We start from the raw sequence: 24,720 nt of genomic DNA on the forward strand, positions 1-24,720 counted from the left end.
TGTAAAACAACTATAATGACCTACACAAAAAAGCATTTTGAACATCTTCAGCACGTCTTATAATTACCCAAAAATTAAAACATAGTTCACCCCTCACACACGTTATCAAGTTTGTCAAAAACTTAGGCTTGCTGTCGGTTGAAATATTAGAACTTAAAACAGCAACACACACATTAGTATAAATCACTTTACTGAATACTTGTTATCTAAGAAATAAATAATTATTACCTTTAACATGCTGTATATCAGAGACGATAACGTGCATAAAACATAACACACGCGAGTATAAATTTGTTCTTCATTCGCTGAAATTGATTCGGAATGATCAGGGAACTGAGTGAAATACTTCACACTACATGTTAAAGAGAATAAATGTAATTGTAATTGAAAAACTTTGCCGGGTTAGTGAACATCTTTCAATGTGTTGGTTTTGACTAAATTTGATTCTGACATTCCTGATTTGAATATTTTCAATCATTTTCTGTTCTTGACTGATCTTGTTTTCTGAATTTTGCCAATAGATTAATTGCTAAATGAGTGATCTTGAGTTGAGTCCCTGTAGTCGTCCGATTTGACTCTCATATGCTGATGTAATAGATATAAGCTTGACAGTGATCAAACTACATTTTGTTTAAAAGATTAACCCTCTGGGGTCTGAGTGGTTTTTGGGGTCCTTGAGATGTTCTGACATGCCCTGACATTTGTGCTTTTTTCAGTTGCTTATAAACATATTAATAAAGACAATATGCGCAAGGGGCGTCAACAATTCAACAGCATCATGCATATTTAGTGATTCACACCTGAGGAGACAATGGGGCCTGCATACTTAATGAGCCATTCATTCAGGTGTGTCACCTATAGCCACAAGAAAGAATGCAAGAGCAATATATATATATATATATATATATATATATATATATATATTCTACCAAATTGGTTCACAGTTGGAAGCATGTCAATTTTTTTTTTTTTTTTTTTTTCTCTTTTGAACTGATAAAAAAAAAAGCGAGCTGGTATCGCCGGCGATACAGCCGACCCCAGGGGGACCGGACACGGCGGCTGCAGTACCTGGGGGTATGGACAGACAAGGCGAGAGAAAAGGAGACGGAAGCATGAGGAGCGACAGAGACGAGAGGGGAGAGAAAAAAATAATATTGGTCCGGTTCCCACAACGCGCTGCCATCTGGCCCTACACCAGCTGGGCGATCTTCTCCGCGGTGCCTGGCGGTGGCGCTGGATAGCCCTCGGTGGACGGCACGACACTCCTCCGCCGCCTGTTGGACGGTGACGGCTCCTCTGGATACCGCCTCGAGCGTCCATGGCGACGGACTCTGCTCACCATGCTTGATGGCACCGCGGATTCCCCACAGCGGCGAGGGCTCTTTGACAGCTACACATTTTAACATGATTTTTTTACATTTAATTATCCCTTAGCTGATTTTGACTCATATCTGTGTTTGTAATGCATCCTTAATCCTCCGATATACTTCAAGCGAAATCGAAGAATGAACTTGTGTGAAGACATTTTAAAATCAAGTTTGTTTTAAGTTTGTTTCGGAAGTTTGAAACCAAAAGAGAAAAGTTCACTCCGGCTGGTAAACACCTTCAAACTACCATTGGTCCATGGCGATTACGTAATAGGTAGGTATGCTCTGGGGCTCCGACTTCTTTGACATAGAAATCTTCTCAGGTTAATTTCTTCTGTTCAGTCCAGAGTCAGACGTCCACGTGTAAAGTGTAAAAAAATAACACACCGGAGAGCAGCTTTAAAGTAGAAAATAAAGTTCTAACTGACACTGTTTTTCATATTTAATGCTGTAAAGCTGTTTGCTTTAAAGCAACATATTGTATAAGTGGTAAAAATAATCGTGACTAGACTGGAGTTCCAAGTTGCAGAGCTTATGAGAGAGAATAGAGGGCACCTTTCATAAAAAAAAACTGACAGTTTTATTGCTTTATGGCCCTCAAAGCCCCGCCCCCTTGACCGTGGGAATTTCCCACGCTAGCTCCTCCCACTTATGGGCTGTACAGTACACCGTGGGAATTTCCCACGCTAGCTCCTCCCACTTATGGGCTGTACATACACCGTGGGAAAATCGGATTTGTGTCACGCCTCCTTAGGGGTTGAACATCTGAAGCGTGGGAAAATTTTGCACGCTCAGTAGTTCTAAACAGTGTAAATTAAAACTTTTAAAGAAATGTACAATAAAGACATAGCCAGAGTGTGAGATCAGTGTTTTTATTAAAGAAGACAGATGTACATTCATCACTTTTAAAACATCAATGAAATAAGTTAAAATTGCATTTTTCTCTAAAAGAGATATTAAAAAATGAGTTAGTGTTATTTAAAGATGTTAAAACATTAAAACAAGTTAAGAGTTTTTTAATTTACAGAAAAGATTGATTTGTAAAACTTTTACATAAAACACAAACTAGTTTAAAAAGTGTTACGTTTTTACATACCCAGTTGTTAAAGACTCTGAGTTTAAAGATATATAAGTGCTTCGTTGTAGTGGAGCAAAGTGTAGAGCGTCCACTCTCTCCGGACCTCAGACAGAAATGAAGCAGTCTGAGGCCTACAGAGAGACACACACAAACCCCGCCCCTAGCCCCGCCCCAACAGATGTCACTGTGGGAAATTCCCACACCCCCCTTCAAGCTCCCAAATAGAAAACACATCCGGTCAGCTCAGTAGCCAGACTTAAATGACCAAAGAAAACCGATGCAACGGCCCGGAGAGACCACACCCCCTAACACGCCCCTCTCAAAGCTCATAGGTTGTGTAAAATTAAGACACACCTCTCAGATGTCATTGGATGATACAAATGACATCACTCATAGGAATCCCCCTACCACAGCATCACAGTTAAGAGTTTAAAAAGCAGCGGAAACTTCAAGTGAAATACTACTTGTGGTTTTTACAAATCAGATAAAGTAAAATGGCTATGGCGTCAGACCCCAAAACTCCCGAGAGAAGGATTACTGAGGCTATGGAGGATTTGACTTTAGCTCCACGAAAAAAACGAGAAACGCATGGGCCATGCTTAACGCGATTTCTTCACGAGCCGTCAGATTCTGTGAAATATGCTTTCCGTTTATCTGGAGGACGTGCGTGTACGTATGTTTATGACAAAATCAACATGGAGGTTAGATTAGTTAACGTGGATGACGATGAACGATTCACAACGAATACAACGGAGGACCCGGATTTAGTTTTTTCGGAGAGAGAGTGGGTTTTATTCTATTCAAAAGTATGGCCAGATTTGAAAGACGGTGGGGATATGCCACTTTTCATTGCCGAATGGACAGCAATGACTTTGGGGACAAGGTACCGAATCCTCGCGGATCAAATCAACAAACATCCTGAAGATTACATCTACATCCTGTGCAGTGATTTTGGTAAGAATTTACCAGAATGCTCTTGGCCGGTGTCCGAGGAAGAACATTTTAAATTGTATGATCTGAAATTCATGTTTCAATGGAAGGATCTAGCGCTTGTGGAAGATATTTTTTCCAAGATCAATCAGCTTTTCCAATGGACCAACGCGTATGAACGCTATAACAACATTAAAGTCAAACTTTTCCACCCTGAGTGGGCGACTCCAACTAGACGTGGAATTCACGTCACGCCCCCAACTGTGTACAGACATTTAAAGGGCCCTCTCTCCGGACTCTGACTCATTCACACACATCATGTCTCAGGATACCGGTTCTCCTTCTACTTCATCTCAACTGCTTGGAGCTACTGATGGATTTACAAAAAATGGATTACCGACTATCACAAATGGATTACCTCAGAAAAACATCGAATGGATAAATAATTTTTGCACACAACTTGGCTACCACAATCTGGCGTTCCTCAGAAACTACGGAGTTTCAACACCTCACGCTGACGCTGAGACCCCAGACACAACCAGCGATGAGACGGACGGATGTCTCGGGGACACAGGTCACAGGATTATCAAAGCTATTTTGGCTGTCATTCTGGAATTTTTGATAGACCAACAAATGAAGAAGAATTGCGAAGGCTGCACAGTGGACCATCCCTCACAGACTAGACATACTTGTTTGTTTGAACCTTCTGCATATTATTTTTACGGATGCTTTGAAGAAATCAGTCTGAAGCTTCTCACCCCGGAGTTGAAAAACATATTAGCGCAGGCCTTGAGTCAGTACGGAGGCAGCCCCCATCTCCAGAGGATCCAAGGAGCTGTTGAGGCAATTTTATACGGTCTCAGAGATGAAATGTACATAGTGGAACAATTATCTTCAATACGGGACAAGCTGATCGATGATTCTTGCGAGGAAATAATATACACGGCTGTGGATAAATGGAAACGAGCCGTGGCTGAAGATCCGGAGATCACACAGGTTTGAAAATGGGAAACTTCTGCTCTACCTCTTGGATTACAAAATATTTCTTTAAATCACGTGTTAAATATGGAATATCTAACCTGCTCCACAAGATTATCCAGAATAATTGGACTACAAACACCACCATAACTCGGGATGAAAAACGACTAATGGATTTAATGAATGCCGTGAGGGGATTATCGAACGAATGGAATCATATGGTAAAAACGTCTGTTACCAGTGAGAACACACCTTCTGCGGTTATCAAAAACATTCTCGAGCTGATGCCTGAGTGCCACGACTCTCTTAGAATAGGAGATATATTGTGTATTTGTATAGGAGATATATTGTGTATTTGTACATATGTGGCTGATGTCTGCAGTTTGTTAAGTAATGAACATCCAGATGTATGTAATATTTTAGATTTTTTAGTCGATTACATTTTGGAGAAGAATTTTGAAATGTGTGTGAAATTTTATTTTTGGTTTTGTGTGATATAATTCACATTATAGATGTTTGTAACCTTCTACTTCTTACATTCTAATAAAAAAAATGCTTGTGTAACCTTCTACTTCTTACATTCTAATAAAAAAAAATGCTTGTGTAACTTTTATATGGTGAAATAAAAATATCCTTTGTTTGTAAATGCTTGTGTAACGTTTATATGGTGAAATAAAAATATCCTTTGTTTGTAAATGCTTGTGTAACTTTTATATGGTGAAATAAAAATATCTTTTGTTTGAAAATGCTTGTGTAACTTTTATATGGTGAAATAAAAATATATTTTATTGTTTGAGATTGCTTGTGACTTTATATTGTGAAATAAAATAAAATACTGAACAAATTTGTAACTCGATTCATTATGACTGAAATCTCATAGCGTTAACATGGCAGAATTAATGAAAAAGATATACTACGACCCCAGCAATTCGGGTGCTCTCGGAGGTAGAGACAGATTAAAACAAGCTGTATTAGAACAACACGGTGTAAGATTATCCGATAAAGATGTGAGTGATTGGCTATCCAGCCAAGACACATACACGCTCCATCGAACCGCACCAATAAATTATAAGCGGAATCGTGTGGTTGTCTATGGGAAAGACCAGCAGTTTCAGGCCGATTTAGTAGATATGTCAGCCTACGCAAAAGAGAACGACAATATCAATTTTATTTTAACTATTATTGATATTTTCTCAAAATATGCCTGGACAAGGGTGTTGCGAAATAAATCAGCGTCCGAAGTAACTAAAGCTTTTTGTCAGTTTTGAGAGAGGGACGAATACCTATCAAGTTGCAGACAGATAAGGGCACAGAGTTTTTCAACAAGTCTTTTCAACAGATGATGAAAAAATATAATATAACACATTTTTCAACAGCTTCTGAATTAAAAGCGAGTGTGGTCGAAAGGTTTAATAAAACTTTAAAAGGACGAATGTGGAGGTATCTTACATCGATAAATTCCAGACGGTACTGTGATATTTTGCAAGATTTGACAGAGGGGTATAACTCCAGTTATCACAAGTCCATAAAAATGCGACCGTTGGATGTAAATAAAGAAAACGAATCCGTGGTATTCAACAATTTATACGGGAAAATGCGTAAAGAGACCCCCGTCTTTAAATTCTCAGTGGGAGACGTGGTCAGAATATCTAAAGTCCGGAATATATTAACCAAAGGCTATGAGCAGAACTATACCGAAGAATACTTTACTATAAGTGCGTGTATACCCCGAAATCCAGTCGTATACAGGTTACAGGACTATGATGGAGAGATAATACAGGGGTTTTTTTACGAAAAAGAACTCCAAAAAATTATTGTGAGCAATGATAAATCGTTTAAAGTCGAAAAAATTCTCGATAAAAAGCGACGCGGAAAAACCATGTACGTTCTGGTGAAATGGTTTGGATGGCCATCAAAATTCAATAGTTGGGTTCATGAAAAGCAGGTGATGGATCTACAATCTCCCTTAAAACCCTAGGAGAGTCGCTCACGTTCTCATTCAACCAAAAACATCTGAGATGTCGGAGGAGGACGGATTCTACGTCACACTCCCGTGCAATGCATCCGGTCATGTTTACCCCCAGAATACCATATCTAATTACAGAACTAGATTGGCAAAGGCAATACATTTAAAAGGATTATGGGAAGTGGCGTTGGTTGAGTTCCACTATCCAAAAACTTGGCATACTTTCAACGAGGAAGACGCTACTTTTATTATTGAATGCAAACCATGTTTGAACGACGATGAACGTAGCAAACTGCGAGGGGATAGTATTCAAACTTTTCGGAAAGACCTAAAAATAAAATACGGCTATTTTGAGGATATTCCAGTATTACTCAAGGAAATAAACGCTACTCTTCCACCGCGGGTGCAGCTCAGGTACGATAATATAAAGAATAAGATATCGCTGAAATCAAATCAGAGAGCATCGCTAACGTTTTACGGAAAGGTAGCCATTATTCTAGGATTAAAACCCGGTGTTCCTATAGAAAATCTAAACAGTTCGGATGAACACGAAGATGCACGCACATATGCACCACACCAGGCTGATATAAGCGGAGGATTTTACACTCTATTTGTATACATAGATATAATAGAATATCAAGCAGTGGGTGACGCGTATGTTCCATTATTAGAGACGATACATATTGAACCGATCACTAACAAAGCAGTCAGTGTCAGGTACGACAAGTCTCATTACGTCCGTCTTAATAAAAACAATATATCAGATATCGGCATCGAGATTAAAGACGATCAGAATAAAGACGTACGATTCACCTACGGAAAAGTTGTGACGAAGCTGCACTTTAGACCAGTGAGAAAACATTTGTTTTAAAAATGGCTTATCTCAATCCGTACCAGGAGGACCCCCAGCGTTATATTTCATATTATCAAGCCCAGACAGGACATGGGATGCCGGGCTATGCCGGAAGCGGTGTAATGTATGGCGCCGGCTTTGCATCAGGGATCGGGGGTCTATTTCGTGGATTATATCGTATGGCAATACCGTTTCTAAGAAGGGGTTTCAGTATAGCAAAGCCGCACATAAAAGCTGCGGCAAAAAATATAGTAAGTGATGTAGTTACCAGTGCCTTGTCAAAGTCATTTAATAATGATAACACTGAGGGACAGAGGGGTCACGGTCTTATGGTCATGCGTAGAGGCTTAAGGCCACCGGGGACCCGTATGAGGAGGGGGCGTGGTCACGGTATAAAGAAGACTAGACGCGTCACTAAGAAACGCCCAGTTGTAAAAAGCAGAGCAAGAAGCCGCACGAAGCGTGTGAAAAGATCTACAAGTTTGAAAAGACGAACCAACACTATCTTCTAAACCATGTCGTTGATTCATGCAATGTCAGACGAATGTATCAAATCAGAATTGGATATTTTTACCCTGCCTTTAACTCAAACAGCTATCGAGAAAAACACTTATGTGGAGATCCCTCCAGTGTCAGCGATTAATGATTCTTCTCCGATTGAATTTTACATCGCGGGGACTGGTGAAGATTACACAGATCTGAATAACACATTGCTATACACTCGGGTTAAAATAACTCTGCCAAACGGGGATGACCTACCGCCAGGCGCTCCCATTTCGCTCATAAACTACCCCGGAGCGACCATTTTCTCGCAGGTGGATGTCTCGCTAGGAGATATACTAGTGTCACAATCCTCCAACACGTATCCGTACAGGTGTTTGATTGAGATGCTTATTAATTATGGAAAAGATACCCTAGAGAATAACTTTTCAGCTGGACTGTTTTACAAAGATACCGCTGGCCATATGGATGCCACAGACCCGGCAGGTGCAAATGCAGGTTTAACAAAAAGGGCTGCGTTTACAGATGGGAGCAATGTTGTGGAGTTATTAGCCCCTATACACAGCGATATATTTTTTCAGCCGAAATTACTTTTGAACGGTGTAGATATTCGTATTCGTTTAACTAGAGCGAAAGACACCTTCTGCCTTATGCGCGGGGACGCGATCGATTATAAACTAAAAATAATCTCTGCTTCTCTCTTTATCAAAAGAGTGTCTGTCTCCCCTTCGGTGCGTTTGGGTCATGCTCAAGCTTTACTGTCGGCCACAGCCAAGTATGGTTTCGATAGAGTCTGTGTCAAGAATTTTAGTATTCCCGCTGGATCTCGCGTCTCAAATCATGAAAACCTCTTCCTAGGCACTTTACCAAAATCCATTGTTATAGCAATGACGGATAACGATGCTTTTACTGGCTATTTCGAAAAAAAAAAACATTTGCGTTCAAACATTTTAATCTTGAATATTTAAATCTCACCTCAGACGGCCTACATATTGGGACACGCCCCTTTCAACCACAGTTTAATTTAGGAAATGCCGTGAGAGAGTATTATCAACTGGTTACCGCCACGGGGAGGCATTTGAAGAATCAGTCACTGGCCATAGATAGGGAGGATTTTCTCAACGGCTACACGTTGTTTGCCTATAACCTTTCTCCAGATGAAGACTGCTCGCAGCATGTGTCGCTGATAAGATCAGGAAATATTAGGTTAGAAGCGTGTTTTAGAGAGCCTCTACAAAACACAGTAAACATTTTGATTTACGCTACGTATGATTCTCTTCTTGAAATATCAAATAGGAGACAGGTGTTGGCAGAACACTACTAAACGACTTGAAATGAACACTGTGGAGCTAACTGGAATTATGGACAACATTACATGTAATGTTAATTTTTTAGGAGTATACGCTAGCGATCATCTCCCCAAAGAACCGTTGATAGATCTCCCAGCTCTATTAATTTGTAATACGGATCGATCGGACGAACCAGGCCGCCATTGGTTAGCAGTGTACATAGGTCGAAACGGGGTCGGATGTTTTTTTGACAGCTTCGGCAATCCTCCGGATTCAGATTTTTTCCCTCCATCTATTCTCTACTTTCTAAAAAACAATTCTACCCAAGTTCATCATTCTACCAGACAAGTCCAAGATTTTACATCTGTCACCTGCGGGGAGCATTGTGTCTTTTTTCTGTATCATATTTCACGAGGTGTTAAGTATGAAGATATAATGAAATTCTACCATAATGATAATCTATTAAGAAATGATGTTATGGTGTCTCTTTTTGTGAAAAAATTTAAACCCATAGTCTGTGATAGTAAAAGATTCAAATGTATCCAGTGTGTACAGTCTGGTAAAATGTTCCAGTCTTATTAATTCCTCTGTAACAAATAAATAAAGAATATGAAATGAATAAATGACTCGTAATCAGGTGGATAATTTTGTTTTTTCTTTTATTTGACATCAAAACAATAACACAACATACATGGACGTTATATACAATATGTTGTGCAATAACATGGATAGATTAAAAACTAAAACACAAATACACATAATGAAAATCTCACACATGATAATATTTTGTAAAAAAACAAACATAACAAACCCATTACATATAGTTGTTAAAAATTCATCCATTGTTCTGTATCTACGCTTGGCATGTTAAATAGGTTTTCATCAGAGGCGCGTGGGTGTGTGTGTGTGTGACGTTTTTTCAAAGACTTAGTAGGTGTAGTACCAAAGTCATCCACGTGTGATTCACATCCACGAAGTGATTCAAGCAACCGTCTTACATTATGATTGGTTACAGTCGAATGAGGAATATTTAATGTTGCAAATGCATCCAGAAACTCGTACCAGCCGGCAGGGCGTCGATTGTCATGCATCATCTGTGATGACGTTACGCTCTTTACCAGATCAAATATATGGGATCCGGGAATGATTCTCCCTTTATAAACAAATTCTCCATCATCTGTCCATGAAGACAAGTGTTTGGCTTTGGACATTTTATCCATAATATATTTTACATTTTTTAAGCTTCTCTGAGGAACGTTGTTTAAAACTTCTGAGAAGATTGGGTCATCACTGACGTCATCATTCCTAACATCAGGGGTGTGGGAGGGGGGAGGTGTCTCATGTTCCGGTAATGTAAGAGTTAGAGTGTTACTTTCCATATCACCATGTTTTACCACGCTTAAGAATCGTTGTAAAACATTAGTGTAGAGCTTGGATTTTTCGTAAGTGTTCAAATCATGCCTCTGTAGTATATCTCTAATAGATGAATCCAAATCATTCTCCACAAACGTATGAATATTCTCACGAACCGGTGCAGTTCTTAGTCTATCCAGCTGTTGTTTTGGCACTAGATACAATTTCTCGGTATGTTGCATTTTTCTCTTCAGATTCAGTTTCTAGTTATGAGGCTAGTTATAAAGGGAAGTGCTACGCTGAGTAGGGGAAGCAGAAAACCCCCCTTTTTGATTAATCATACGTCTCTTCCTGGTGATATTAATATTTTTATTTGCAACGTACTTTATCTCGTTTTTCCTTCTTTTTAAAGCCCCGTGCTGTTTCGCAGTTAGAGGGACCTTGCCATGCAGAATATTGAGAGCCAGTTCACATAGAGCTAATATTAGCTCATCGGGGGCTGAATGCAGAATAACACGTCTCTGCTTGGGTGAGCTCTTGTATAATAACTTTAAGAGGTAGAGATTTCTGGAAAGCCTTGTGCTCATTTTCACCTCGGGACGTACACCACCGGGTAGTCTGACAGTAAATCCGTTCTGAGTCGGTATTTTTCTGGTGTCTGTGGTTTATAATCTATCAAAAAATAGCTGTAAGGCCGTTCGGTTGCATCTTGATACGCTTCGATAAAATTTTTTGTATTACCCGGAAACATTTGACGACCTAAAACGCCTATCTGTTGCTTATCTCGAGGATTTTTAAATATAATTAAATAATTTGTATTTAACCCGATTGTTCTGGTAGATTTACCCTGGAAAAACAGATTCTGTACCAGTAGCAAACAACTGATCTTCATATGATGAACTAGGCGCGTAAACACGTTTTCGACCTCAGAATTAGATGCAGCTTGAATCATGACGTCATCCATAATGAGTAGAGATGTTTTACCAGGAGGAAATAATGATTCGTCATCCAATTTCTTTGGTATACCTTCAATGAATTTAATATCAAAAGCATGTAACATTTCATCATACATTGGCTGCCAGGATGTATACACATAGACAAAATTGTCAAACTTGACAGAGGACATTTTCTCTGAATTATACATTAGATTCTTCACAAAAAAAGTCTTCCCAGAACCACTTACACCTGCTACGATTCCCGAAAAAGGGTGTTGCAGTCTGCAGTCAAACACATCTGTTTCACACATTTTTAAATATATTACTAGAATCCGTAAGGTAAGGTAGTATAATCTGGTTGGAGTACCCGCTTATCATACACCACGGACATTTTTTTCACATTTGACCTGTTGTGTAATGTGAATCTCCTCTTATTCCGTGTGATGGTGTTTGTTTTTGCGGACAGGTGTAATCTGACACCTCTTTCGACATAACCTCGCACAAGATCGGTCAGACTCTGTAGCGTAACTATTTCAGCATTCTCTGCTGTTAACGTGATGCCTTTAGCTTTGAGACATGAACGACCATCGGATGTCTTAAATGCATAAGATTTAGGACCCGAGGAAACGAATTGGATTATATGCTGACCAGAATCTAACTCGCTCGTCAGCTGACCGAGATAAGATCCTGTCTCAGGAATCCAATCACCGGTTTTTGATACAAAAATCACGCTGTCTGTGTCGGCATAAATCACTCTCTCCCGTAATTTATCTAGAAGATTATACAACTCGAGTCGCCCATAGCAGGTCGTAAAAGCGCCTACCAGAAGATTTACATCACGGGTGGGAGATGGGTCTTGCGCTGCACTACTCGACTGAATCAAAGCCACTGAATCAGATACGAAAGAGAAATGACGTATTACGTGGGCGTGGTTAAAGAGACGCTGAGTGAACTCTTCGGGGTCTGCCAGGAGTTCACTGTGTCCAAGGTGAGATCTCAGACAAAACCTACCCCAAAGTGTATTCAAGATGAGCTTAGCAATGGATCTTTTTGCTGGATTTTTTATTATTTTAGACGGATCTAACTGGATCCCTTCTTTATCCAGGTAATCAGCTACGTAAGATTGTTTTTCTGTCTCTGTCACTACATCGGACGGATACCCCGACGCTTCCTGGTTCAGTTTAAGGAATGTTTTAACATATTCGGTGAATAATGTATCGGACGTGTCTGGGAAATGCCAGACTTCATGTATTTTGATTAAGCAATACCCGTGTTGAATAGCTTTCTGGAGTTCAACGGTCACCCATGTGCCTGTAATACATCTCTCAGCCTCTGTATGACAGCATTGTGTATCCTGAATCTGATTCTCTGCACAAGTCTTACATAGAGGAAACATTAGCTTACCAGCGCACCTGTAAGGCAGTACTGGATGATACAATCCCCGCGGAGGAAGAACTTCGGCCTTTATGAGCCCGAAGTAGTTCTCTATCGCTTCAAAGTCCTTGAATATAATTTTAGGATGACCTATAGGATACATTTTAGTAGCCTGGACGAAAGGGTATAACGATGTGAAATCATAATAGTCGATTCTCTCATTTTCAGCTGTTTTGTGATACAACTTGTACGCATTTGTTCTACCGCCGTATAGAGCATCTCGAGCTCTCAGCCTCTTGTGTGTTTCGTAAGATGACATGAACCGCATGACATCACGGTCTGTCTGTTTCAGCCCCTCCCATTCGCATTCCCACATAACAATAACGCGCAATCCATAAACTTTTCGCAGGGTTTCTAGTTTTGCACCCGACTGCCTTCTGAGATCACCAAAACACACTTTCGATAAAGGTTGAATTTCTTCTGCCTTAAATCTGCAGTCGTGGCCGTGAAAAAAGCACCCTAGGAATTCCAAGGCTATCTTTGTCCCATTATCATCCTCATAATAACCATCTAGGTGATATGGCCCCAACGCACGCTCGCCATAGTTTAGTGCGTGTTCTATCTCCACGTTTTGACTCAATTTGACATACTCAAGCCATTGGATAGATACGTTTGAAAACGTCTTGTGTTGATTAATATAGGCGTGGCTGTGTGTTAGAGCCAGTGTGTCGCGCGAGAGAAAATTTGTTTTGAAAGTTTTCATACACACAGCTGGTAATGTGATTGATTTGAACGGATCGATGTTTGTGAAATTTATAAATTCGTCTCTGTAACATTTGCAGTATTTTCGTAGAATAATTACATCATTCCTACAGTAAAAAGCGATCTCCTTTTTGAAGTCAAAGATATCATTCAATACATCTGCGTACCAAGTGTCAAATCTGACACGCTCGGCTTTACTCATTGTCTCATAACCGTAAAACTCTTTTGCAGGATAGGGACCGATATATTCTCCATTTTCTGGTTTATTGAAAAGGTGCGGAAAATAACCCTTCTCCTGTGTATCTAAGTTAAGGGCCTTGGGTATGTTAGCTAGTTTAAAGGGGATAAATTGCCATGAGTCGATGAAACGTTGTTTAAACACAGTATCATACATGTATAGAATTCTACACCCCTGCATAATAACTTTTGGCGTCAAGCCCTCCCCGACAAGATAATTAAGGAGTAAATATGCATCAAAACCGGACGAGTTATGTGCAATAAACGTGTATCCTGTATATTTTGGGCGTCTGAAGTGTTTAATCAAAAGAGCCACACAATCTAGCCCCGCAGCTTCAAACGTCTCGCCTGTCTCTGTCATTGCACAAACATAATTTGCTATGTGTCTCCCATCTTGAACGAATGTTTCAAAATCATAATAAACATATTTTTTATCTTTGGGTTCAGGTTTTAGAGGCTGAATGTAACATTCGTGACCACCGTCGTTCGTCAAAATCTCGTAACAATGTACACAATACTCTGGAGAGCATTTGTGAGGTTTTATTTTTTCACCACCAGAGGGCGTTCTATAAACGGCATGGCATTTTGAGCAGAATCTCACAGATTCACACTGAGATCTCTCGCCGGGGGTTTGTGATTTTTTATGTGTTTCGTAACAGAAGTTGTTTTTACAGAATCTCAGACATTCTGCACACTGTCTTGTTCTCCTCGCATACGAGCGACATTCAGATGTCATACATATTTTGCAAACAAACTGACATTCGTGTGTTTTTCTGTCTTTATACCCCTTGAAGCAGTATTCGCACACGTACGAGCTTCCAATAAATCCGGTTAAATTTTTTATTAGATGAAAATGTCCTTCGTGCAGAAATAGATGGACTGTCTTTGGGTGTAATTCGTCTGTGTTTTTGTACACAACCACCTTGCCAGAACAGTCTCTATAAAAAACTACAATTTTTATGTCTAATTTATTTTCGAAAACCGACAAATTATGGAGACCTATCTGCTCGTGTGCCATAAAACCACATCCCGTGTGAATCTCCATCGCAGGTGTGTGTAACTCTTGATCTGTGAATTCTGGATTGAGGAAATATGCTAGACAGTAACTCAAACACATTTCATTATCGATATTAATGGGGCTAAATAAATGCATTTTATTCCTACTGATACTCTCGCTGATAGCTAGGTCATTGATCTTTCTTCGTCCCCCTCCTGTTTTATCTCGCACAATTGAGATTTGTAATGTTAGGGTCGAGTCACTAGCCACATCAGCATTACTCTGAGCTACTTGCTCAATCTGATTTATGAATAATGAAGCATCGTGGTTGTTATCAGGTGTTAATACTGCATTTACTGATCCCGGCAAACTTTCTCCTGCAAGCGCTATGTTTATGAAGCCCGTCTCCCCCGCCAGCTGATGTGAAAGGTCAACCACCTCGTTTAGAATATTATGGAGGCGTGAATTATATTCTACAAAATCGCTGGTCTGTATTTGTCTGAGATCTAACGATTTCTGTAGCTCTACCCCATTAAAACGCGGTCCTGGTGTTATCGTGAAACCCCGAACAACCCCGCCATCAGTCATCAGAGAATCTATCTCGGCAGGACTTAACTCCGTACGCCGCGTTTGAGATGTCCCTAGTGTACCACCTGTCTGTGCGCTCTCATCTCCATCATCCCCGGTCGGCTCTATCCAGCCATGCTGGTCGATTATAATATTATCCAGTCTTTCCGTATTAGACAAAACAGTACTATTTAGACCTCTTAACTGTTCACGTATTAAAAGATTGAGTCTCTCGTTATTCTCAGACCTAGGTCTTGATCTTGAACGAGTTATATCATCACACTCTGAGTCGGTTCTCTGTCTTTTAGGAAACATTTTGATATGTTGTTTTATTTTTAAAATTGTGTGAAACAGAAGGATCCCATCAAATATACACCACAATGTTGTTAATAGGTATACATCATAAAATGTAGGCTATTAGTAAAACATAATCACCCATACACACACCTCTAGATAAAAACAATAACAGAGAAATAGATTTTTAAAAACTGAAACACAAATACAAAATCTCACACACTTAGATAGAAACAATAACAGGCAAACGATTTTAAAACAATAAGAGTGAAATGGTTTTTTTTTTAAAACTAGTCAATCATCATTTTATGTAGGCCTATCCCTCGATTGTCTCTGAATAATATTTAATCTTTCAGAGATTAGGGACAGTACAGTAATAAGCAATGAATGATCATTCCTCACCTCCAAAAGGTTTTGCTGAAGTGATAAGACCGTGTTGCGCAACTGTCTGTTTTCTTCCAACACACGGTCTTGGCAAACACCAAAAAATTCCACCGCACTTCTTAAATCGGCGGTGTGTTGATTCTGTGTATCAATGACTCTATGTAGAAGGTCCGTAATACCGGTCTGCGCTCTTGAAACTATATCCGCTGTCTGATGGTAAGTGAGAGGTAGCGTGGCGATTTCGATAACACGTTGGAAGCTTCTGTTTGCACTCCGTAAAGTGGCATAACTCAATCCACGGAGATCTGCAGGGTTGTACAGAGGACTAAACCTCCGGTCGTCTTCATCACTGCTTTCTGATAAGTCCCGTTCAGAATTGGTGTCCAGTAGCGCTTGTTGAGAAGCCAAAAACACCTCTGCCCCTCTTTCTGGAGAAGAGGGGATTTCTTCTAAAAGCAAAAAAAATTAAAATAAAAAATATATAATATGAATTATTTAATATAGATAAAATATAGTCTAATGAAACAAGAAATCTTACCGTATTCATCCGTATTTGGACTCTCGGGAGAATATTTCTCGAATCGTTTCTTTCCTCCCGTTGTGGATGTAACAGATTCACTGTTTTCTTCTAAAAACAATATTCAGTTAATTAAAAAAATTCAACGAATAAAAAAATATAAAAGATTAGACCAAATAGTTTTCTTTTTCCCTTACCTCTCTCCGGATAGATTAATTCTTCTCCATAAATTTCCCGAAGACGTTTCACCCCGTCTCAATGATTTTAATCGATCCGGTGTTTGCCTCATCCAAAGACTGGCTCGAGCGGGAAGAATTCTCCTCTTCGACTGGACGTGAGGTTTGACGTTCGGTACTCTCTGTGTCCACGCAGACCACAGGTCTAGGGGTTGAATTGGGCGTGACGTCTTCGTAAATTTGATTGGTCGGGTTTAAATCAACAACCAATGGGTATTTAGCTGGGTCCGGCGGTTGGGCGGAGCTATGAGCCGGTGCGTCCTCTGTGATTTCTGTTGAAAGTAGCTTTTTTCTTTAAAACAAATATTAAATAGTAAATATTAAAAAAGACATGACAAAAATATATCCTCGTACCTTGAAAAAAATCACCTGGCGCGACACCTTCGGGGAATGATGTATCATCTGCAAATAAAAGCATTTATTGAGATATCTTTTCAATTTTGTAGGTTATGATTTATGATAAAAAAACTCACATAAATCGTTAAGAATTTCCACTAATTCGGGATCAAAAGAGCCTTCGTCTCCTTCTGCTCCATGATGATGATTTGTAGACATTGCGCTGGCTCGATGGTGTGTCTCCTTCGGCGGTTGGGTTCTCAAATGAAATACTCAAATGACTCCTTTTAAAGATTGCGATACGATGCGTTTTAAAAACACCTTTTTCCCCGCTTAATTTTCAAAGAAACCCTTCATCTCTGCATGTGGTATGGAGTCTGATACCTGATTTGTATGACTAGAAAAAAACATGTCGAATTTGACCCATCTCTTCAAATAAGCTCTGCAATAAAACTAATTCACACAATTCCGTCAAAAAGAGAAAAAATTAAATATGCAGGATGCTACCATATGCCCCATAACACCTCGGTAGACATAGCGACGCTGTGTGTGTGTGTGTGTGTGTGTGTGTGTGTGTGTGTGTGGTATGATAGGTGAGAGAGCCTTAAAAAACTCTAGGGGACTATAGCCTACTTTAAAATATAGAATAATTTTGTGACAATTAAATATTGGAAACCGTGACTATTTACCACATTTCATATGGATGTTTAAAGTGGTTTACATAAAAACGGTATAAAAACGATAGATAAAACAAATAGTATTTCACTTGAAGTTTCCGCTGCTTTTTAAACTCTTAACTGTGATGCTGTGGTAGGGGGATTCCTATGAGTGATGTCATTTGTATCATCCAATGACATCTGAGAGGTGTGTCTTAATTTTACACAACCTATGAGCTTTGAGAGGGGCGTGTTAGGGGGTGTGGTCTCTCCGGGCCGTTGAATCGGTTTTCTTTGGTCATTTAAGTCTGGCTACTGAGCTGACCGGATGTGTTTTCTATTTGGGAGCTTGAAGGGGGGTGTGGGAATTTCCCACGGTGACATCTGTTGGGGCGGGGCTAGGGGCGGGGTTTGTGTGTGTCTCTCTGTAGGCCTCAGACTGCTTCATTTCTGTCTGAGGTCCGGAGTGAGTGGACGCTCTACACTTTGCTCCACTACAACGAAGCACTTATATATCTTTAAACTCCGAGTCTTTAACAACTGGGTATGTAAAAACGTAACACTTTTTAAACTAGTTTGTGTTTTATGTAAAAGTTTTACAAATCAATCTTTTCTGTAAATTAAAAAACTCTTAACTTGTTTTAATGTTTTAACATCTTTAAATAACACTAACTCATTTTTTAATATCTCTTTTAGAGAAAAATGCAATTTTAACTTATTTCATTGATGTTTTAAAAGTGATGAATGTACATCTGTCTTCTTTAATAAAAACACTGATCTCACACTCTGGCTATGTCTTTATTGTACATTTCTTTAAAAGTTTTAATTTACACTGTTTAGAACTACTGAGCGTGCGAAATTTTCCCACGCTTCAGATGTTCAACCCCTAAGGAGGCGTGACACAAATCCGATTTTCCCACGGTGTATGTACAGCCCATAAGTGGGAGGAGCTAGCGTGGGAAATTCCCACGGTGTACTGTACAACCCATAAGTGGGAGGAGCTAGCGTGGGAAATTCCCATGGTCAAGGGGGCGGGGCTTTGAGGGCCATAAAGCAATAAAACTGTCAGTTTTTTTTGATGAAAGGTGCCCTCTATTCTCTCTCTCTTATGCAAACACATCCACATCGCTATGATCAGATCCTTTCTTAACTGTTGTTTTCTCATAGCTGTTATTTTTGTTGTGTACTACAGTTTGCATATTTCGAACAACTTTTTACCCCTAAACAAAGAACGAAAAAGAACTTTGCCGTGAGTATATTGGTGCCTTTACTTCCTTTACAAGACCTGAATCTCTTTCTTTTTTCTTCTCCACAGGGCTGTAACCGGGCACAGAGAACCAATTCCTGATGACAGCAAAGACAACATCACCATCTTTACCCGGATCTTGGACCGCTTGCTGGATGGTTATGACAACAGATTGCGTCCTGGACTAGGAGGTACGGTGAATACATGTACACATTTCCTTCCTCATTGTCTCTAGTGTCCACATGCTGGCCTTACTGTTAGCTTGTGGATTGAGTATGATCTTTCTCAGTCTTGCTTTCATTTTGACAGTTCTTGCCACAAGTCTCACACCTCTCAGATCTATAACAGATGCTCTCCACAATGCTCTCCTGAGATCACTTACAAATCCTAAGCTTAAGAAGCCCCAGGAGTACTGCGTGTTATACATATCTGATAAAAAAAAAAGTCATGACTGCTGCTGTGATGGTGCACTCACAGATTGCTCACTTAATCATAATGAAGAAGATCGGATCCCCCGATCATTTTGGATTCAGTGCATTACTGTTAAATGCTGGTCTCTATAAACTATAGTCTATTTCCTAATGACATTTGCTGAAATGGCCCACCGAAGTCCATTAGTTCATCTCCCTCTGTGTACATTTTTCCTTCTCCACAGAGGTCTCACAGAGGGAATCCCTGGTGACCTCTGAAAGTACAGAACCTAAATTGTGATCCCATTGGTGGGCAGTCAAAAATCAAGATGTATGTTTTTGATAAATTGACTAAGTCACATTGCCACACAGAGAGCTGTGGGCTGATGCTGTGGAGCTGGATGGCTTCCATTACTCAACTGCCCGAGTCCTGCTGTCTCCACCATCCTGGCCACCTTCCAGTCACCTCTCTTAAGCTCGATCAAATCTTTTCATTTCCACCCTGCTTTACATAGATGCTGATGTGTAATACAGGACTCATCACATCAAATTTGCTAACTGGAACATGATGACTTACTTCAGATGACTTTAAAGGCCTACAGTGCATTATGCACAGGACACATTTTTAAGTGCCCATATTATGCTCATTTACAAGTCTGCCATAATACATTAACATGGTTTATGTAAAAAACAAAGACGCATAAATTTCACATACTGTACATTGCTGCAGCACCTCTTTTTACCCTGAAAACACTCTGTTTTAGTTCCGTTCTCTTCAAAGCCCCCCTTTCCGAAAAGCCCAGTCTGCTCTGATTGGTCAGCTGGTCCAGTCTGTTGTGATTGGTCAACCTCTTAGACTGTGTATTTAGGCTCCCGAGGTTTCATGAGCTGCTGTAAACAGTATAATATCGATGATAACTATGATGCCAGTATTGGAATTCCATGTGTTTTGCCCTTGCCACAAAAAAAAAAAAAAAAAAAAAAACATTAAAGGGAACCTATTATGCCCCTGTTCACAATATGTAAAATAAGTCTCTGATGTCCCCAGAGTGTGTATGTGAAGTTTTAGCTCAAAATACCCAACAGATCATTTTTTACAGAATGTTTAAATTGTCACTTTTTGGTGCTCAGAAAAACGCGCTGTTTTAGTGTGTGCCCTTTAAATGCAAATAAGCTGCTGCTGCACGGCACAGGGGGCGGAGCTTCACGCGCTCAGTCTCTCAGGACAATTTCATCTCACGGAATGATGACAATATCAGAAACTCTCAGTAACGGTGTTCATTTCGACCCGGAGTCGGACAATAATTCCTACAGAGTCAGAGTGCTGTATGGAGATGGAACAGGTATAGTTTAGTTTAATTACGGTTATAACGTATTTGTCATCTGCTTGTATGTATCCACTATTAATAGCCTACAAGTCTGCTGTTTCGGACATCGATCGTTTCGGCGTGATTGTCAACCCCAGGGGGTTAAAACATTACTGCATTTTAGAGGATTACTTAAAATGCTGTCCTTTATTTTGATAGGTTTCCACAATTAAAAATTAGCAATACATACTATGTATATAATAAATTGCATACATAATATATTTATAGCATTTAGAATATTTTATACAAGTTACACATAAACCTTGCAGAATCTGCAATATGTTAATAATTTTAACTAGGGATGCACCCGGTATTGGGCCCAATACTGCGCTTGTGTATTCGTGCTCGTACTCATTAAAATGCTCCAATACTGTCACGTACTGCTCTGAGACAAGAAGGTTGAGAATCCAAATTTTATTGAGAGGGTAATCCACAATTGTAGTTGAAAACAGGCAAGATGTCAGAGCACAGTAAATCAGACCAATCAAACAAACATATCCAGAGGGTGATACAGGAATTGGAAAACCAGGACACAGGCAGATATCAAAAACAAGGACCATGGAAAACAGAGGAAAATGCTCAGAGATGCAGTGTAAACAACTAACAAGACTTTGCAGGGAATGAACGTGAAAACCAGGCTTATATGGGGGAATGGCAATAGTCTGATGTGGAGTGCCCTCTGGCGGCTCTCAATGGCACTCCAGCTGGTGACCGTTACAGATACCAACAACCAATATCACACAGCCTGTACAGTACACTGCTTGTGACAAAGAAACACAGACAACAAAGAAACACAGACAACAGAGCAAACAGAGAGCAGAAGAACAGATATATCAGAGAAGGATGTCTATGAAGTAAATATTTCGAATTAATAGAATGTTAAACAAATGAAATGTTTATGCCTATATAGGTATATAGCTTGTCAAGCGCACATTCCTTTTTCACAGACATCGCTGGAAAGTTTGTAGTTCGGTCGGATATGGCAATTGCAAAGAATGTAAAATAAGGAACATAACTAACGTTAACTGATGGTAGAGAGAGAGAGAGAGAGAGAGAGAGAGAGAGAGAGAGAGAGAGAGAGAGAGATAGAGATAGAGATAGAGATAGAGAGAGAGAGAGAGAGAGAGAGAGAGAGAGAGAGAGAGAAAGCACTTCTGTTGCATGCTCGTGGTTGTTGATCGTTCACTCAGCACACATGCATCATTTGAATTAAAACGAAATTGTATGTGCAAGTAAAAACATGAACTGTTACATGATTTATGTATAACGATGTTTCCCTACATTATTACAGGAAGGCGGTACAGTAATCACATGACATTTGATTTTCTGTGCGCAAACATCCAAAGCACGCGCCCAGAATGTTGACTCTCCGACGGCATGCAAATAGCTTATTAAATTGAGTTCTATTTCATGTCTTCTTGTGCTCTAACGGACAAATTCACTCAAAAGTATTACAAAATGCCCATATAGGCAAGTATCCTTGTGAAACATAGTCGGTTATGTCTTAGTGAACGTATAGTTTGAACAGTTGAAAAGAAGGCTTTTGTGTAATAGTGTGTTGGATACGTGCAGCTCTTAAAGTGACAGAGGCCTAATAAACCTACTGCTGTCTTTATCCTCAATGTTAATCTAACAACAAAAGACAGAAAAAAATCACTCACATATTCTTTTGGTTTCTCTGCCCAGTATTTTAGAAAATTAAAAATGCAATGAAAATACAGGTATCAGTACTCAGTATTGGCAAATACTAAAAATAAAAGTTTCGACTCGTTCTGGAAAAAGTGGTATCGGTGCATCCCTAATCTTAACAAAAATAAGATGGACCATAAAAATTGCATGTTGTTTTTATTTTATTTAGTACTGCCCTGAAAAAGCTATTTCACATAACAGGTGTTTACATATAAGCCACAAGACACAAATACAAATGATATATACAAATACAAACTGAATATACTGTACAAATGACAAATCCCCCCCACCCCCCTTCAAAAGTTTACATATGCTTGATTATTTTATTCTGTGTCATTAACTGGATGATTCACGATTGTGTCACGGTCACGTTCGTCAGCCTTCATCTGTGTGTGCACTTCATTCCCCAGAATCCTCCGTGGCGCACACCTGCACTCACTCACGCAATCACCAATCATCATCATCACCTGCACTCCCTCATTAACCACCCTTTATATTCAGCACTCTCCCTTCACTCCTTGTCTGGTCTCGTCGATGTTCACCTTAATATGACCCACAGACTTCCGATCACTTACCTGGATTCCTACCTGCCATTAATCCTCTCCAATCCGTCCTGCCTGCCATCCTGTTCTGCCTTCAGCCCGACATCATCTACAAAGAGAAAGAAAGACAAAGACTTTACCAATCAGCTAAGCATTCACTGTTATTCTGTGTTGCTGTTACTCACCATCTTCCTGCATCTCCGTTCATTCTGCAATTAAAAGAGTTAAACTTACCATCTTGTCTGCTTCCTCTGTAAACCCTGACAGAAGACCAGACCCAAAACACGAAGTAATTTCCAGCTTCAGAGGTCAGGATGTGTTGGAACCTGATCGCGGCGCTGGCTAAGGACAGCCGCGATCTTTTTGAGTTCACTCAAGGATTTTGTTCTCTGGTGGCTGACTGTGGTCTGAGCGATCATATTATCATTGCCTGTTACCGGATCGGGGCTGAGTACGTAGATCCACGTCCACTCCCTGATCTTTCAGGGTTAAGCTGGAGGGAGGCGATATCTGTTTGCTGGGACAGCTTTATCCCCGAGAATCCAGATCCCGCTCATCCTGCCTGCCCGCCAGAGCCAGAGCCAGTCGCCTGCCCGCCAGAGCCAGAGCCAGTCGCCTGCCCGCCAGAGCCAGTCGCCTGCCCACCAGAGCCAGAGCCAGTCGCCTGCCCGCCAGAGCCAGAGCCAGAGCCAGTCGCCTGCCCACTCGAATCTGTGAGTGTCGTTCTTCCCGAGCCAGAGCCACAGTTTTCTAAGCCCTCTTCCTTGCTGGTCCCGTCCAGCATAAAGCCCTCTTCGCTGGATCTGTCCAGCACAAAGCCCTCATCGCTGGATCTGCCCAGCACAAAGCCCTTTTCATCGCTGGTTCCGTCCAGCACTGAGCCTTCACCGCTGGTTTCGTCCAGTTCAGAGCCTTCTTCACAGCTGGTCCCGTCCAGCTTAAGGTCCTCTTCGCCGCTGGTCCCGTCCAGCACAGAGCCTTCCCCGCTGGTCCCGTCCAGCACAGAGCCTTCCTCGCTGGTCCCGTCCAGCACAGAGCCTTCCCCGCTGGTCACGTCCAGCACAACGCCCACTTCACAGCTGGTCCTGCCCAGCTCAACGCCCTCTTCACAGCTGGTCCTGTCCAGCTCAACGCCCTCTTCACAGCTGGTCCTGTCCAGCTCAACGCCCACTTCACAGCTGGTCCTGTCCAGCTCAACGCCCACTTCACAGCTGGTCCTGTCCAGCTCAACGCCCACTTCACAGCTGGTCCTGTCCAGCTCAACGCCCTCTTCGCCGCTGGTCCTGCCCAGCACAAAGCCTTCGCCGCTGGTCCTGCCCAGCACCGAGCCCTCATCGCTGCCCAGCACCGAGCCCTCTTCACGGTCCCCATCAGCCCAATCAGAGACTGTTTTTAGCCATCCTTCTCCTGTACCCGGGACTTTCCCCAAGTATTTTTGGGGGGGGGGGGGGGCCATATGCCTCCGTCCTGGCCACTCGAGGGACCACGGCCACCCGAAGGGTCCTCACCGCCGTGGTCGCCTGAGGGGTCCGCACCGCCGTGGCCACCCGAACGGTCCGCACCGCCGTGGCCACCCGAAGGGTCCTCACCGCAGTGGTCGCCTGAGGGGTCCGCACCGCCGTGGCCACCCGAAGGGTCCGCACCGCCGTGGCCGCCCGAAGGGTCCTCTCCGCCATGGCCACCGGAAGGGTCCTCTCCGCCGTGGCCACCCAAAGGGTCTGCACTGCCGTGGCCACCTCCTCAGCCAGCTCCACCTAGGTCACCTGAGCCATCCTGGAGTCTGTCTTCCTGTTCATCCTCCAGTCTCGGACTCCAGGATGCCCACCCCCCCTCCCGTACTCTGCCGTTTACGGCGC

The 24,720-nt window shown here is 41.2% G+C and overlaps 1 protein-coding gene and 1 long non-coding RNA gene across 3 annotated transcripts in view; one reads left to right on the forward strand and one right to left on the reverse strand.

Annotated features, from left to right (window-relative positions):
• The window catches only part of gabra3 (gamma-aminobutyric acid type A receptor subunit alpha3), a 586,834-nt gene that overhangs the window by 134,716 nt on the left and 427,398 nt on the right, over positions 1 to 24,720 (forward strand). The window contains exon 3 of one of the 2 annotated variants that reach the window (XM_082141344.1): positions 18,926 to 19,047. The exons of the other annotated variant lie outside the window; for it this stretch is intronic. Coding sequence (XP_081997470.1) covers positions 18,926 to 19,047 — 122 coding nt within the window. The remainder of the gene's footprint in view (positions 1 to 18,925; positions 19,048 to 24,720) is intronic. 2 annotated transcript variants of the gene reach the window in all.
• LOC309477471 lies at positions 16,247 to 16,618 on the reverse strand. The gene is made up of 3 exons (XR_014198649.1): positions 16,580 to 16,618; positions 16,404 to 16,493; positions 16,247 to 16,314 (listed from the first exon to the last, which is right to left on the reverse strand). It is a non-coding gene; the product is annotated as an uncharacterized lncRNA (long non-coding RNA).

The sequence above is a fragment of the Leuciscus leuciscus genome (assembly GCF_965113295.1).
Source record: "Leuciscus leuciscus genome assembly, chromosome: 16".
Lineage (NCBI taxonomy): Eukaryota > Metazoa > Chordata > Actinopteri > Cypriniformes > Leuciscidae > Leuciscus > Leuciscus leuciscus.